Raw genomic sequence first — 16464 nt, forward strand, 5'->3', positions numbered from 1 at the left:
GTGGAAGAAAGGGAGAGAGTTCTTACCTGCTTTGGGGACTGAAAAAAAGGCCCCAGCTGCTTTTCATATGGCATGATTGGAAAGGGGGATGTGACTACCCATTGCACCCCTTCTGGATCTGCCCCTGTCTCTCCATATTTGTGTCTTTTTTAACAAGGCTCTCAACATTGAGCACTGTTTGTTAGCTTTTTTAAAGTCAACTAAAGTAATTAAAATCAGAATTGTGCAAGTCTCAGTGGTTTCAGGATGTTATGGAACTCTGCTTATTGGAAGTTTTTGGACTTAATCCTTATTTATGGAAGAAGCTACCTGCTCAGATCAACATTGAAGACTGTATTTTTTTTAATTAAACAACAGTCAGCCAAAACTGTAGACAAAATAAAGCTTTCTATTCCACAATAAGGAAACCTTTACTGAAACTGTGAACACATATAGCAGGCAGCATGTCTGGATGCCTAGGGATTACTTACAGGCAAGACAGAGAGAGAGAAAGTCAAGTGATTTTAGTCGGCTCCAAAGTGCTTATGATGCATGCTATCATAAACACAATTACTGGGCTCTAACCAAAACCCTAGAAATAAGACCTCAGAACCTGGCCCAAGGAAAATACAGATGTGTGCTGAGTATAATAGAAACCATAATAAATAAGGGAACGAAGAAACAGAAAGTGCAGGTCTATACCACCTCAGAATGGCACCACAGAGCACTGTAGCAAGGAATGGTATATCTGCTTTATCTTCCAAATCAACAGCTGAGCAATTGCTTTAATGCAGCATTGACTGTGCTCTGAGGGTAAGAACAGATATTGAACTTGCCCAGGGACAAGTTGTGCCTGTGTTTGTTCCAGAACAGAAATGCCTGGAGATTGGTGTGACTGACTGCTCATTTCCTTCCAATCAGGGTTTGGCAAGCAGTGAAATGCATTGCTTCTTTTCTGGACAACCATTCAGATGTACTTGCAGTGCCCCAGGACAAACTCTTAACACTTTTTTATTCCATAAACCTTTTCCAGGTTTGTTCTGGAACAACAGACGTGGATGTCTGAATGATCACACTTTGCCCAAGAATAAAATGGTTTTATTCTGGGATAAATGCAACATCTGTTTGTAGCCAAAATAAGCTCTGTTCCTTGGGAGGGCTTATTGGCACATATCTAGCACCATGCACAAGGAGTGGTGTCTTCCATTTTGGGAGATAGTGTGGATGGCATTGAGGCATGGCAGCTCAGTACAGTATGCCTTGGGGCTGTGCTAAGTCAGCATAGCTATACCCAGCATCTCCAGAGTGCTAGTGCTTTGAAATTATGTGGTATTTACAAAGTTTTGTTATTAACCTTCCCTGTGCAGAGGATAAGTACAAGACCTATGGATCACTTAGGTTGGGTACAAACATTTGGGGAGGTTAGACTGAGTAAAAAATGGTTACCTGAACTAAGGTAAGTCAGGATGGGGAGGCTCGCAGGAAGTGGATCATGGGGTCCATCGGGAGATGAGGGGCAAGCAGGATCTGCAGGAGGGATCAAGGGAATGGGCAGCATATGTGGGAGGGATTGGAGGGGCTAGTGGGGCCTGTGCGGTGGCTCAGGGGGGCAGGTGGTATTCATGGAGGGATTGGAGGGGGCAGACAGCATCCATGGGGCGATTGAGGAGCCAAGTGGAGTCCATTGGGGGATCAAGAGGGCAGGTGGCATCCGCATGGGGGTGCATGGGGGATGGAGAGTTGGCGTGATGGGGTTCTCTCTCCCCCATCCCTTGGGGCCAGAGGCTATTTTGAGCTCCCTGACCCACTCCCCAGCATACCTACCCTGCCATTCTTCCACCCCTCTGTTCATTGGGACCTACTTACTTGGCTCCCAGCATTGGTCAACACTGATAAAACTGGCACCAGGAGCAGCCTGCAGGATGGAGGGATTTGGTAGGCTCAGGACCTGGCTGGTTCATGGGGGCAGGGCTGGGAAGCTAATCTAACCTTCCTGGAACTTGAGTATAGTTTGCACTTAAATGAACCTAACTAGGGATCTAAGCGTATGGTCCACACCAAATTAAAGAGCCACCCACCCCCCACTCATAGAGCATGCCCTTGCTGTCTCTGCATACCAGCAGGAACTACAGCCTGCTGATGGTCACAGTATATTTTCGTCATTTTGATGTAAATCATACAGAAAATGAGGTTATACCTGTTGGTTAAAATCAGCTCTGATACCTTAGATTAAAACTGAATGAATTTTTAAAATACAATTTTGCTTTTTGTTACTTTTTACAGTCTTACTACTTAGCTTGAAGCACTGAAATTAACTGTTTTTCCTTCTCCTGTATAGTTATAGCTCTTCTTCATTTAAATCCTGATATTGTGCAATGGTTTGGGCTTTTTTTCCATTTGGTGAAAAGATTTCTGTTCAATTTTATATATATGTAGCCCTTCCCCTCCTTTTCTCAGAAGTAAACTAAAGTGGGAGCCTAGTCCCAGGACCTGAGAGCATGTGTTTAGAATAAAGGCATATTAAAATTAAATTAGCAATATGTTTCAGAAAGATATCAAACTCTCCTGATACATTTTGCCTAGGCCTTTCTTGAATTTCCATTTTGTTTCCTTGGTGTTGGTGGCTCCTGTACTAATATGAGCAATATAGTTATGATAATTTCTTTTCCTTTTCCAAGGGTGTTGAATCTGAGAGTTTCCCTATACTACAACAGTCATTAAAGACAGGGCAACCTGTCAAAGACCAGGCCTGCAGCAATCATCAGTTTTATGGAGGTAAGAGAGAGAATTTCTAAAAAATCAAATTGTTATGGATTTCTGCCACCTTGGTGTTCCTTTTTCAGTTAATTTAAGTCAGATCTAGTTGAATGCAGTAATAAACATGGGTTGAGGGAGGGTACTTTGTAGCCAAAGCATCTCAAATTTCTCTCCCAGCCATATAGTTGAACCAATAAAAAATATGACAAATTATCCCTTCATACATTTTGTGGATCATCATACCTACAACTATACTCCAACACTGCTTTAATAATTATTTCTAGTTCTTTTCATGCTCAGATGATGACTTAGGAATGTAAATATTCTTCTTTGGAACCAAATTTTGTCACCTGTACTGACAACTAGTATTACCTTATCCTACTAAAGTCAGTGGGACAGTGTACCAGGTCAAACACTGGGATGTGGAAGGGTAGAAAAACCTGGTGCTTAAGCATTTAGTTTTATAAAACAATGATCAGAGATGCCTTCTATAGCAATACTTGAAAATTAGATACCATTTTTTTTTATGTGCAGAGAAATCTGGAAAACAAACAAAGAAATAGCTGAATACCTCATTTTCGGAGAACCTGCTACTTTGACGTTGTTTACTGTTACAGATGATAAACACCTTTGAAAATATGGCTGTGCAAGCCTGCACAAGTCTTCCCTTCCTTCCTACTCACCTCAGTTTTTCTGTGTGCCCTGTACCCTCTCTTACTTATCTATCTTGAGAGCCTCACCATTTTCTCAAACTAGAGGTGTCAAAAACCAAACTTTTTACCTTTCTTAGTAAAGCCTCTCCTTCTTATGTGTGGCTACCACATAATCCGCGGTGTAACAAAAACATGTTATTTTTAACTTCTCTTTATGCCTCTTTACACATTGAGAACCAGATGGATGTCACATCACTGAAGCTGATGAAGTTGTATTACTGTAGGGGGGCAGGTGCCTGGGTCTAAATGCATAAATAGAGTTTTACATTATAAACTCTTTGAGGGCAGATATTTTCTCTTTCGTGTTAACAGGTTAACAAGTGTCGAAAGCATTTATTTTTAAGACAGCATAATGACAAGCTACTGTTCTTATTCTATTTCAATTGATAGCCAACATAAAACAAAATGACACTGGACCTCCAGACAACTTTGGACATACCTAAAGTAGCCAGCTTCATTTTTTCATATGTCACTTAAATCTGCAGATGTGAGTGGGCCTTGCTTTGGCACCAACTCTTCCCAGTTGACAGGAAAACTTGTAGACAAAGTTGTTACTGTGAGGTAAGTAGAGAAAGAAAATATACCCAGCAATGTTACTTTGAATGGGCATATTTTAAATGTAATGTTGTATGTTTCAGATGGGCTACAGAGGTGTCTTCCTGATAGCCTGATAAGTCCCTAGTTCCATTAACTTTTAAGAATTTTGCCTATGTGGCACTGAAAACTCAGACTAGAACCTGAACAGATACTCTAACAGCAAAAGCAATTTCTGCTGATTTCAGTAAATGTCGGATGAGGCCCTTGGGAAGATAACAGTAATTACGGCAATATCTGTGCGTTACTTTAAGTAGCATTTATCTTCCCATCTCCTTTGGTGTTCATTAAGCTAGGTTTATTATAATGTCTATTTATAATAAAAGTATCCTGTAACTGTTCTTTCAGTGTCCTAAATAGTATCTGCATGCATAATAGGAAAAGCAAAGGGGCATTAAGAGACATATAAACAAAGGAGAAAAGGTGAGAGCTGAAATGATAGGAATGGTGTGGGGAATACAGGGCTGCTATTATGAAGAGTAGGCTGCCAGGAATTTATAACTGAAGTTTGTCACATCTGCTGTGTAATTGTTGTCTTCATTTCTGATCAAACCAAGGATGAATTGTGGGACAGATCCTGAGATGGGGTAAATTATACCATGTTATGCCAGTTAAGGGTTAATTCCTACTTCTCTTAAAGCCGCTGTGAGAGGTTCAATGACCTTCCTGCTGTAAAACAACCCTTTGACAGCATACAGTAATATGATATAGCAATTCTGAACACTCAGTGGAACACCTCTAATCTGATGTCCCATCAAAATAATGGGGTCAGTGCTGGTTGACAGAAAGTACTTATCCAGTTGAATTATCCAGCCAGAATACTGATGTGAACATTTCTTGCAAACAGTTCCATGACATCTTTGTCAGCATGTGTTCAAGACCTGGGTTCATGCTCAGCAACCTAGTTTCCTATAATGCTATGCTGAGGTTGATGAATAAACCAACCACAGGACAAACAGGATCCCTTAATATTATAAATATCTTGTACCTTATTCCTAACCCTCTTTGGGGGGTTTATTGTGTATTCACTCTGCAGTTTGCTAGTTCTAACACCATTCTTTTTGCCTTAGGGAGGAGGACATTCTCATTGCCATATTGAGGCTGCTAGAATATGAGCGAGCCACAATTGATGCAGAAGGAGCTATTGGACTTGCGGCTTTAGTTGCGGGGAAGCTGCCAGAATTAAAGAGTAAAAGGTACAGTGCCTACAAAGCAGCAATTACAAAATAGACCTTATCAGGGAAGTCACCCAAAAGGGAGAGAGAGAGAGAGAAAGAGAGCGCTGTACTTCTCAGACAGAGAAGGGTTTGTTGTTTTCCCTCATCCTGATCCGTGAGATTGCCCACACTGGTAAGGAGTAGTGCTTCTAGAAGAAGGGGACAGCTGGCTGAAAGAGAGATGAGGCCAGCCTCTACTGAAGACCTTCCATTATGCTTAACAGATCTAGCAGTTTACACCAAGTATTCAATACCAAGCCCTCTGGCCCATAGTCAGTGAAATTACTTACGGGCTTGAAGTTAAGCATGTGCATAAATTGCAAAAATGCCTTTTGGATCAAAGTCCCTGTAATCACTACTTTATGGGACTGAGCCCAAACTCAAGACGTAGCCTGGAATACAAGATTGGGGAGGGAGGGGGCGGAGGGAGTGTTGTAGGATCCTGGTTGCACAAAATTTGTGAGTGATTTTTATAGGCTGAGCAGGAAAATATATGTTGCCAAGCATACCTTGGGTATTTAGGGTGAAAAGTAGCTTGTAGAAAAGGCAAGTCAGATGCAGTGGTGTGCTATGAATAAGAGAAAACAGGGTTTGGGATTCTAGAGGTCTGCGTTGTGCTTCTCCAGCTAAGCCACTGACAAGGTACAAGACTTGACACAAGTCACACATCCTCTCTGCAAAGTGAAACTTCATTAGTGTTTATGCTCCACTTCAAACATGTCATGCACTACTTACAATTACATCATGTTTATTACTGTTACTTAGTTCTCCGAGTACCTGTCTCAATACCTTTGGCTTGTTAAATTTTTAAATTTCTACTTTTTGGCAAATTCCAACATTTTGAGCAAGGTATGGAATGAATACTGATATTGTCAAGGTTTTCTATAGGAGAAAGAGTCAGGAAGATTTATATTTCACAAAATTCAAAACACTTAGTTCAGTCTCTCAGAAACACAAGGGAATAATTTGATCCTGATTTCTAAGACCTTCCCACAGCTGCTCTCACGGCATGGTGGGAGCTTGCCTTGTCTCAAGCTATGACTCTCCTGAGATTTAGATGTTCTATTCTGGAGTAGACACTATCAGCATTTTCAGGCTCCTAGATATGTGACAGGGAGCTTGGAAGTCCCAAAAGAACATCTGCTAGATATGTAATATATTCTGCAGTTACTGATGCAACTGTGATATTCTGTTTTCACTTTATTCAGACAAGCAGGAAAGACCCTGTTTGCTCTTCCCTTTCAGAGTGGCGATTGCTGTATGCAGTGGCAACCTGGAGTTGCCTTTGATGCGACAGTGCATAGATCGTGCCCTGACCCTTGACAACAGAATGTGCAAATTTTCCCTCCTGCTCTCTGACTGCCCAGGGGATATTACAAAGTTACTGGAGATATTGGCTCGGGAAGACGTGAGGTAATTCAGAATCATGTGGATGCTGCTGGCTGGCCACTGCTCAGAAGATAACATAATGGTTTCTTAAATGCAATCAATGACTTTAAGTATCAGCTGAAAGTAAATGGATTTATTTAGTAACTAACATAACTCAAATAATCTATCATCTGCTATTGTAGTCAGTCTCAGAAAATGTTTCCCGGTTACAAAGTGAGTAGTGGTATGTAGCCTGTAAAATAGGTGCTACAAATATCCTACTCTGGATGGCTCATCTGATATAGTGAACTGTAGAATTTCATTGCTTCTAAAAATGGCGAAGTCTCTGTGTTGGAGAAAGCATGAATTATTTTCTGAGACAAGCTGAAGGCTTGTAATAGTTTCTACAGCTGACTAAAGCCCAGCAATTCCATTTCATGAAACTTCCAAAGTTTCAACATTTGTTTTCGTTGCACATCAGAATGAACCCTAAACCTCTTACAGGAGTTTGTGAAAAGCTGAATCGTTTTGAAAGGTCTGTTTTTCCAACTGAAAAAAGCCCAGGTTTCTTATTTGAATCTCTCTAGCTGAACAGAGTTCCCCCTGGACTTCTGAAAACTTTCTGTCAAAAATGTTCAAATTGATAGATGTCTATAAAATATTCTGGTTTGACTAGCTAGGAAACTCTGAGGAAAAACGTTATTTGAAATGCTGCAGACACCCTATTTGTCTTTTCTCTAGTTACTTGAGTTTCTATTAGAAGTATGGAAAGGTACAGAGTTCAGTACCAACTTCTCTCCTTACAGGCGAATGGCTGGCCTGTGCACACGTTTAACAATTAAATGTAGCCTTTTCCTCTACAAAGGAACTCAGAGCTATGGATAGGTGCTAAGAAAACACACAGCCAGATGACTTTATGGGAAAATATTTAGGAGAGGAAGGGAGAGAGGCAGTGGAGGATACACCTGGAACAATTTCTAAAGGATTAAATTTCCACAGGATATTTAATGCTTCTAATTTTAGCTTTTTATCCTGTCTTTGGTTGCTCCCATCCAGAAACAGTGTAATACATTAGCAGGCAGCTGGCAATGGAAAATATTCAGCTTGTTGAATGAGTTATAGTTGTTGCATTTTGGCACAACTTAATTCTCCCTAAGATTGATACAATAAAAATACAACTGATGTACTGATTTCAGTGAAATTATAATGGCATGATTGTGGTCCAGTAGGTGTCAGGAAGACAAACTGGAAAGGAGCTCAAAATATTGAGAGATGTGAACAACCTGTGCTTTGAATTCACATTTATTTCAACCTAGCTGCATATTAGAGGGACATGTATGGATGTGTTTATCATCCAAATGCTCAGAGAAAATAATTTGACAATGACAAGGGCTTGCAGTGATCTCTAATTTGTTTGTTCTAGGGTGTTGGATATTAAGCAAGAACATATGTTTGTGACATCTGATCTCTTCACTAATGAGGTAAGGGGAGAAACACAAACATTATTTAATGCGTTAATACATGCATTGCTCTCCTGTCATTGAAAAGCCAGCAGTAAAATATCCCAGTTCTTAGTATCATAGAGTTATGATGTGTAGATGGATGGATCCTAGAGTTATTTATTCTGGAAGTCATGAACAAACAATGGTATCCAACTGAAAATTCCGTTTGCATCTTTGTAGGATAATTGTAATTATCTGAACTGGTGAGCAACAGTTCATACTTAGGCAAAGTTCTTCTGAACATATATGAACATCAACCTTATCCCTTTGGAGGGTAGTTAGTTCAATGTGACTCAAAGGGAGGAATGTCACCAATCAACACATTCATCTAAAACTCCCCACAGCTGGGTCTCCTCTGTGACACCAGTTTGACATTGATTCAGTTCTATTGACTTTACTGGTAATCCCCAATCCAGCTACTGCCCAAGTCTAGTCCTTAGCTTGTGAGACTGCAGCTCCAGGTGGTATGAAGAGGTCCTATTTAGGCTCTTTAGCAGGCCAGCCAATGGGAAGGATTCTTAGATTACTATTTCTTAGATCACTAAATGTGTCCTGGATAACTGTGTTGATCCCAATTTGTTTTGAAACACTCAGCTGATCAGTATTTCTTTTTGCCATTACCATTTTGGATCAGGGGCTTTAAATTTGCAAAGGACACAGGCCAAACACATGGATCTACCAACAAAGGTGAAAATGGATGTCACTTAAAAGATGTCCAAGTAACTTAAATTCCTAATCTCAAAATAGAGAACTTTATCTCCTAAATTACATAGGCACTTTTGAAAATGTTACTGTGACAAGGTGATGCCAAGGCACCCCCAAAAAATTCTCCTACCCTGTCTAGACCAGTCCGTCCCACACTAGCCCGCCATGCCTCATTGTTAACTGATATCTGTATGCTGTGGAAGGCTGCCCTGATTTTACTAAGATGAGCTTCAACTTGTAGCCCCAGCTTCCAAGGCCAATCACACGGCTCTGTGCCTTCCCTACACCATGTCCAATGCCTTGGTATCCTACTCATCATGTCTGGTTCATGATCTCAACTGGGCCACACTCATGCCCCTAACTGGGCCATATTCTTGTCTCATCCGGTTCGTGCCTGCAACTGGGCCACCTTATGACTCATGCCCCTAACTGGGCCATACTCCTTAGCTCAGGCCTCTCAGCTCCACTCAGACCTGGCTCAGTTCTGCTCCAGCCTTCCCAACTCTGCTCAGACCTGGCTCAGTTTTGTTCTGGCCTTCCCAGCTCTACCCCATCCAGTGGACTCCTGTGATCCACATGATCTTCTTTGCCCCATGCTTTTCTATCAGGGTGTGTTCCTTTAGCCTTCCCCTTCCACAGGGTAACCCACAAGGCAGTGGGGGCTGAGACTTTCCCCTGAAGTGGCCCACGTGTGCCATTTCCTGAAGGCTGCCCCACCACAGGCAACCACACTACACTAACCAACCCCTGCAGTGTGCAGTTTTCAGACTTACCCAGAACCAGTCAGACCTACTTGGTCTTCCTGCCTTCCCCCATGGGCCTCCCTACAAGGTTCTGCCTCCCTCCAGGGCTGGTGGCTATTGGGCCCTTTGACCCTGACTTCATCTCATGGCTCTCTCTACTCTTGGCCCTACTGTGTGCTTGGACCCCTTATTCTCAAGCCCTCCTCTCAGATGACTCCATTTGCTGTCATAATTCGAACTGACCCAGCCCAGCTCTCCTTCTCTCCCGGCATGTGGCTCTCCTAACCAGCCTCCGGTGTCAGCCCCCAAGTCTGCTGACTCACTGATTAGGCCTGGCCGCACCTGCTGAAGGTTCCCTAGGCCTGTCTGATTCCTTGAAGTGGTGGATATCCCCAGTGCCCTGTTACAGTTACCCTACATCTGGATAACATAGGGGCAAAGGCAGATTCACAGAGGGATCCAGCCAGTTTATCCCAAGAACGGGCAGCTGAGGCCATTGAGAGCTCTGGTCTCACCTGCCAGATGCATGCATGGGACACGTGCCCTTTTGTACCATCCTGAAATCACTGTTGAATAAGGGCATAGTTAAAGTCCCTCCTCATTTTACCTTGTTCAGAAGAGAACTATTTTTCAGCTGAAAGCTGTGGCCCTTAGATCTCTTCTAGAAGTTTCTTTATTAGATTTTTATAAAATTCTTAACATTTGAATTTATGCTGCCAAGTAAATTGAACTAATTAACTTTCCTAGTCTCTTGGCAGAGAGCATTACAAGAATTTTCCATTTCTATTGCAGTCTTTGTCATGAGTCTCATTTATCTGAATCTTAAAATCATATCTCATAAAAAAATGTATGCCATGTGCTAATGTCTGCCTCCATGATCTATTTTCATTGGCTGTTTGTTCTGGTAGTCTCAGAGTAACTTGTACTGCAAGAGAATTTTGATAGCTATCCAACGGAAATAAAGAACATTCAAGGGGTCAGAATGTTTCACTAAATGAATTACCTTGCTATTGAATTTGCATAATTATTTTTAACAGGAATGGAAAAGACTGCATTTTCCTGTGAGATTATTAGAGATTAGCCTGAGCCGCAAAGTTGAAATCCAGATAAATATCTGTCAAAGATTTGAAGGTGCCTGGATCTTGGCATTAGGCTTTATCCTTGGGTTTGGTATTTCTCAATATTCTCCTTTGCTAGAGAGAAGCATAGGCAGGAAAGCCACACCATGCTGAATGCCAAAACTTTAATGGTTTGAATATAAATGACCAGACATCGGGGGCTTATACTTTCACAGTGCTGTATGTGTGTAATATATCACAACTACTAGGATATTAACCATGGGATAAAGTAATAACCCCGTTCACATTACTGTAACACTATTGTAAATATAGATGAAGTCTCTGACTAAACTACAGTACTAGAGTAGCTAATTCAGAAAGTTAAACAAACTGAGTCAAGAATTTCACCTTAATGTTTGATCTTTCCTATGACTTACTCTTTCATTTCCAAGTGAGGGAAACTTGGCATCTACTGACTATTCATCATGAAGATGAAGTGATTTCTTTACTGTGGTGGTGTGCTTTGATGTGTTTATTCATCTGATGCATACTGAGATATCTCTGTGGGAAGTTATTTGCAGTTACTCTGATCCTGGGGTGGTAAGGATTCAAAAAGAAGGCGTTACATCCAGTTGCATCCCCCACAAAATCATTGGCAGAACATTTTCTTGGAGAAAATAAACAGAATCTAAGAATGGAGAAAAAAAATCTAATTTTTTTTGCTGGCTGATGTGTTGGCTACAATTAGTTCTTAGCAGTTGCTTACTGAAGTGATTTGTGAGACAGGATTGTCAGTGTTAGCGTATCTTCTTTGGGAATCTGTGAAAACATCTTTTGGATACTTCTTGCTTCAGGCTTCTAATTTGGATTCTTTCATTTGGAGCAAGTGCAGATTTATATCATGGGGAAGACTGCAGTTCATTTTGGTCAGGCAGCAACGGAAACTTCGTCAAGAGCACATGACCTGTTTTATCCTGATGCAGTTAGAAATTAGGGCTGCGCAAAATTTCTGCAGCCATTTGTTTTGCAGGTGTTTCAGGCTGTTTTGGCTTTCAAAGTGCTGAATATGAATTGAAACAGAAGGCTCTGAAACATTTCAGAAACGTTTCAGAGAATTTCAGAGTTTCGGAGCTGGGCTTCCAGGGAAACAAAAACTAAGAAGAGGGAGGGGAGGACTGCTCTGTTATTGACATCTAGCTCCTGGTTCAATTCCCCAGCTCTCTGATTGCTTCCCCCCAGTTCTTCCTGGGGAGCACGGGCCCCTGATCTGTGAGCAGGGTTTCAGCAGGCTGCCACTGCAGGCTGGAGTCAGTAGCAGCCACTTGGCGCCACCTGCGCTGAGTGCCAGAAAGACTGTGGTGCTGCTGCTGGCTTCAGCCTACAGAGGCAGCCTTCTGAAACCAGACACGCAGATCCGGGGGCCTGTGCCCCAGGAAGAGCTGAGGGAATGATCACAGAGTGGGGGAATCAAACTGGGGGCTGGTGAATCGAACCTGAGGCTGGGTAATCAAACTGGGAGCTAGGGAATGGAACTGGGAGCTGGGAAAATGTTCAGATGCCTGAACATTCCCCCCGTTCCCGGTTTCATTCCCCAGCTCCGCAATCTTTTCCCCAGCTCTCTGATTGCTTCCCCCAGCTCTTCCTGTGGGGCCTGGGCCCCCAGATGTTGCAGGAAGACAGCAGGCTACCACTGCCTGGTGGTGATGGTGGCGGCTCTGGGCTATTTTCCCAGCCAGCAGCAGCAGCCTGCTAAAACCTCACATGCAGATCTAGGAGCTGTGGCCCCTGGGAAGAGCTGGGAGAATGATCAGAGAGCTGGGGAATTGAACCTGGAGCTCTGGCTGACAGGTGTATCTGTCCCACCTCCAGGATAGTGCGCGGTGCCCTGCCAAGCCATGCTGCACCTACATCATGGGGCAGCTGCCATGCAGATGCCAGGGGGAGAAGGGAGAATCCCTGCTGCCCCCCCCCCGTGCTGCATGCAGAGGCCCCAGTTGCCGCTGCCACAGCCAGTGAATACAGGTCTTTTTTTTTTTAAAGTTCCACACTCACTGGCTGCGGAGTACGTGGATGACAGCATGCTGTGGCTGCTGGCTGGGGCCAGTGCCAGCACCTGAGTCTGCCTGGCACAGCTTGTGCTGAGCACTGGAAAGAACCTAGTCCTGGCCCCAGCTGGCAGTGGCAGCCTGCTGTCATCTTACACACCGATCCAGGGGCCCGTGCCCCCAAGAGGGATGCAGGGCTGTGCCAGACTCTTCCTGGGGGGAGCGTGCCCCCAGATCTGCACACAGGATTACAGCATGCTGCCACTGCTGGCAGGTGATACTAGTTTTTCTTAGAAAAGTTTGAGGTACATTTTCACAGAAATCCCAGCTCCTATCTCCTTGAAACTTGGCAGACTTCCTGCCCTCAGAAGGGGCTACCATCCCTGCAATTTTCATCTGAATCAGGCAAGAAATGACAAAGTTATAGGCATTTTAGTGATTCCCCATTATAGCCTATGGCCAAAACAGCGTTGAAACTCTGAAACAGATTCGGCCGAATCGAAACAGGACAGTGATCTGAAATACCGAAATGAATCACTTTCCCTCCGAAACGCTGAATCCAAAACCAAAATGAAACATAACCATTTGGCACAGCCCTATTGGAAATGTCTTAATGGATTCCAGATATTTTGATATTCTAAAACAATAATGACAAAAATCTGACAGGCCCTTCCTGTTTACTTTGACATTGGGGTAAGATAATAAACAACAGCAAAATAAAGTCAGGGTCAGATCGAGGGAAAAGTACATTCCCTGAGCCTTGGATCACAGGGCACATGGAACCTCCATGATTATCCTATGCTTTGGAAGATCTCCCCCATTTAGATGGAGAAGCTCTACTTCCTTAACAGTCAACCATAGTATTCTACGGCTGTTCTCTTCCTAAATCAGTCTTGTTCACTGATGACCAGATTGTGGTCTCCTCACTTGTGCTGAATTCACCTCCACCAGAAGCTCACCTTGAATGTCAATGGGAATACATGTTGCATAAGATATTCAGTCTGGATAAAGTAATTACAATCCAGACCTGAGTTTTTTCCGCTTCCTCAAATATGCTCCCTGATATCCAGCATGCGGCTATTTTTTTGCTTTAGTAGTTTTCTTCCCTTCCTCCCCACAAGGCCCCTAGTAAATGAGAAGCAGATTCTTTCCTGGCATGACTGAAAGCAGTAGGCTACAACCCACATTTTTTGGGTACCTCAGAAATAATACTTTCTCTTGGTTTTAAAGTATTTGTGGTGTCCAGATGGAGTCACTTGCTATAATGGGGATTAACAGCTAGCAGGCAGATCTAGGGCATATGAAAAAGGATGCAGATAATGCCCCTGTAGGTTAGTCTTTGAGGAAAAGTATATATTTACATCATATATTCCTTATCTTCAGGGTATTCAATAGCTAGGACTGAGCACATCTAAAAGAACCCAACTAAGGCTCTGAGATGAAGACCATGATCAATAGTCCCACTCCTATAGCATGATGGAATTTTCTTTCAGATTCAGCCATATAGGAGATAGAACTTGTCTGGACGATTGTCCAAGACTGTGGAAAACATATCCATATCAACTAAAGGACATCTCTAACAGATGTTAAGCAGTGGGAATGTATGAAATAAAATCCTTCCAAATGAAAACCCTGCACTGTGCTCACACATTTTCCTCTGAAGGAGAGGATCAAGTAAAGAACAAACCACATATAGCAGATGTCAGTTACAACATTTAATTCATTACTGTAGGGCACTTAGATACTATGTTATGAGAACAGCACAAGGACCTCATTATAACAGAACAGACTGTATAATATCTTTTATATTTGTGCCATTTCTTGACCACTTGAGTGATGTTTTTGCTGTTAGATAGGGATAAGAGCAAACCTAACCAGAGGCACAGAATCATAGATTCAAAGGGTTGGAAGGGACAACGTCATGGATCACCTAGTCCAACCCTTTGCACAGATGCAAGATTCACTCTTTGTAAACCCTCCCAGGTATATACTTCTCCAGCCTCTTCTTGAGAACCTCCAGATAAGGAGATTCCATAACTTCCATGGGTAGCTTGTTCCATTGTCATATTGGTCTTAGAGTTGAGAAAATTATCTTGAGATTTGATCTAAGTCTGCTTTGCTGCAGTTTGAGTCAATTGTTTTGTGTCCTGCCCTTTATAGGGAGAGAAAAAATCTCCATCTTATTTACAGTAGCTTATCAAATACATGAAAACTGCTACCCTTAATATCCTTTTCTCCAAACTAAATGTATCTATTTCTGTCAACCCTTTCTCAGAAGGATTGCATTCCAACCCCTTTGTTATAGTTGTTGTTTGCCTCTGGGTTCTGTATGGTTTCTCTACATCTTTAAAAAATGTGAAACGGAAAGGACACAGAATTCCAGCATAGGTCTGTACTACCATCTCTCGTATTCAGTGCTTCTATTAATGCATCCAATATGTGATTTTTTTGGTAACATCATCACATTGCTGACTTCTGTTGGGTTTGTGGCTTACCGTAACTGTTCTTACCTGAACTACTGCCAAGTCAGTCATTCTGTACATGCCCATTTGATTTTTCTTCTGTATGTTGAATTTCATGTTATCTATAGCACAAGTTATCAAGATTCCTTTGAATTGTAATCCTATCCTTCCAAGTGTTTGTCACCTGAAGATTTGGCCAGTATGCCCTGTATCTCTATTTCAGTCATTAAAAAAATGTTCGAGAACTGGACTCAAAACAAAATTGTGACTGAACATTTCAGACAGACCTGCTCTTCTGATGTTGATCTACAAATAGATTTTTTATTCTTTCCTTCAAGTTATTCAACCAGTTGTACATCCATCTAATAGTATTTCTATCTAGTCCATTTTTCTCCAGTTTTACTTACTAGAATTGAATGTGGCATATGTCAGAAGTCCAGCTATATTATATTGATCACATTTCTCTTACCTACGAACCCAGTTACCCTGTCCAAAAAAGGAAATGAACCTGGCTTGTTATGATTTTTCTAATAATCCATGTTGGTTGCTAGTGATAGTGACTCTCTATCCTTGGAGTTTTTTAAGACCCAGCTACACAAAGCCTCGGCTGGGACGGTTCTTTGAGCAAGGGGTTAAACTAGATGACCTCCTGAGGTCCCTTACAACCCTAATTTTCTATGATTTTATGATAGCCCTGTCATCTTTTAGAAATGTTCCCATTGTGCCCTCTTCTTGCTCCAAAACAAGGAATATATTTATGCACTTATAAAAATGCAGCTGTCATTGACAGGCTGTCCCTAATCATGCTTGCTGAGGAATAGTATTATAATTAGACATCTGTGATACAGTAGAGATGTAGTTAAGAATACACTGTGTAATTTAATTGAGAGTGGGAAACCTCAATTAATATTATGGGCATTACCCATAATATTCCTTTTAGTCTAGGTTGCATGTTTTATATTGCATATTTCATTCATATAAACCTCATATGTCTCATACAGCATTGACTAGAGTGAGGTCAGAGTGTAAATAAAATCAAATGACTTAACACAGAAAGAAAAAGGCTCTCCAAGGCTTTGTTACCCATCAACAGCTTGTCAGTATGTCAGTGTTCAAAAATCCCAGTTGGTACAGTGAAGAGAAAATACATTTGGTCCAGTATGTTTGCTAGTGAATTCTTTTCCACACCACAAAAACCACAGTATAAACTGATATGACTGGCAGCATCAGAAGAGAACTATGACTAGGAAGGCAAGGAGCTTTGAGGTCTACATTGAGGCATGCTGGCAGTTGGCAAAGAAGCCATTTCTGTGGCACTCAT

The 16464-nt window shown here is 42.0% G+C and overlaps 1 protein-coding gene across 5 annotated transcripts in view; it reads left to right on the forward strand.

Moving 5' to 3' along the window:
• Nucleotides 1–16464, forward strand: part of LOC149859661 (uncharacterized) — a 62835-nt gene that overhangs the window by 33842 nt on the left and 12529 nt on the right. For all 5 annotated transcript variants that reach the window (XM_090058389.1, XM_090058388.1, XM_090058390.1 and 2 more), the window contains 5 exons: nt 2658–2754; nt 3935–4010; nt 5114–5239; nt 6506–6673; nt 8052–8109. In XM_090058389.1, the coding sequence (XP_089914515.1) occupies nt 2658–2754; nt 3935–4010; nt 5114–5239; nt 6506–6673; nt 8052–8109 (525 nt within the window). The remainder of the gene's footprint in view (nt 1–2657; nt 2755–3934; nt 4011–5113; nt 5240–6505; nt 6674–8051; nt 8110–16464) is intronic.

Source organism: Crocodylus siamensis, chromosome 7, assembly GCF_052110815.1.
Source record: "Crocodylus siamensis isolate JL-2025a chromosome 7, ASM5211081v1, whole genome shotgun sequence".
Lineage (NCBI taxonomy): Eukaryota > Metazoa > Chordata > Crocodylia > Crocodylidae > Crocodylus > Crocodylus siamensis.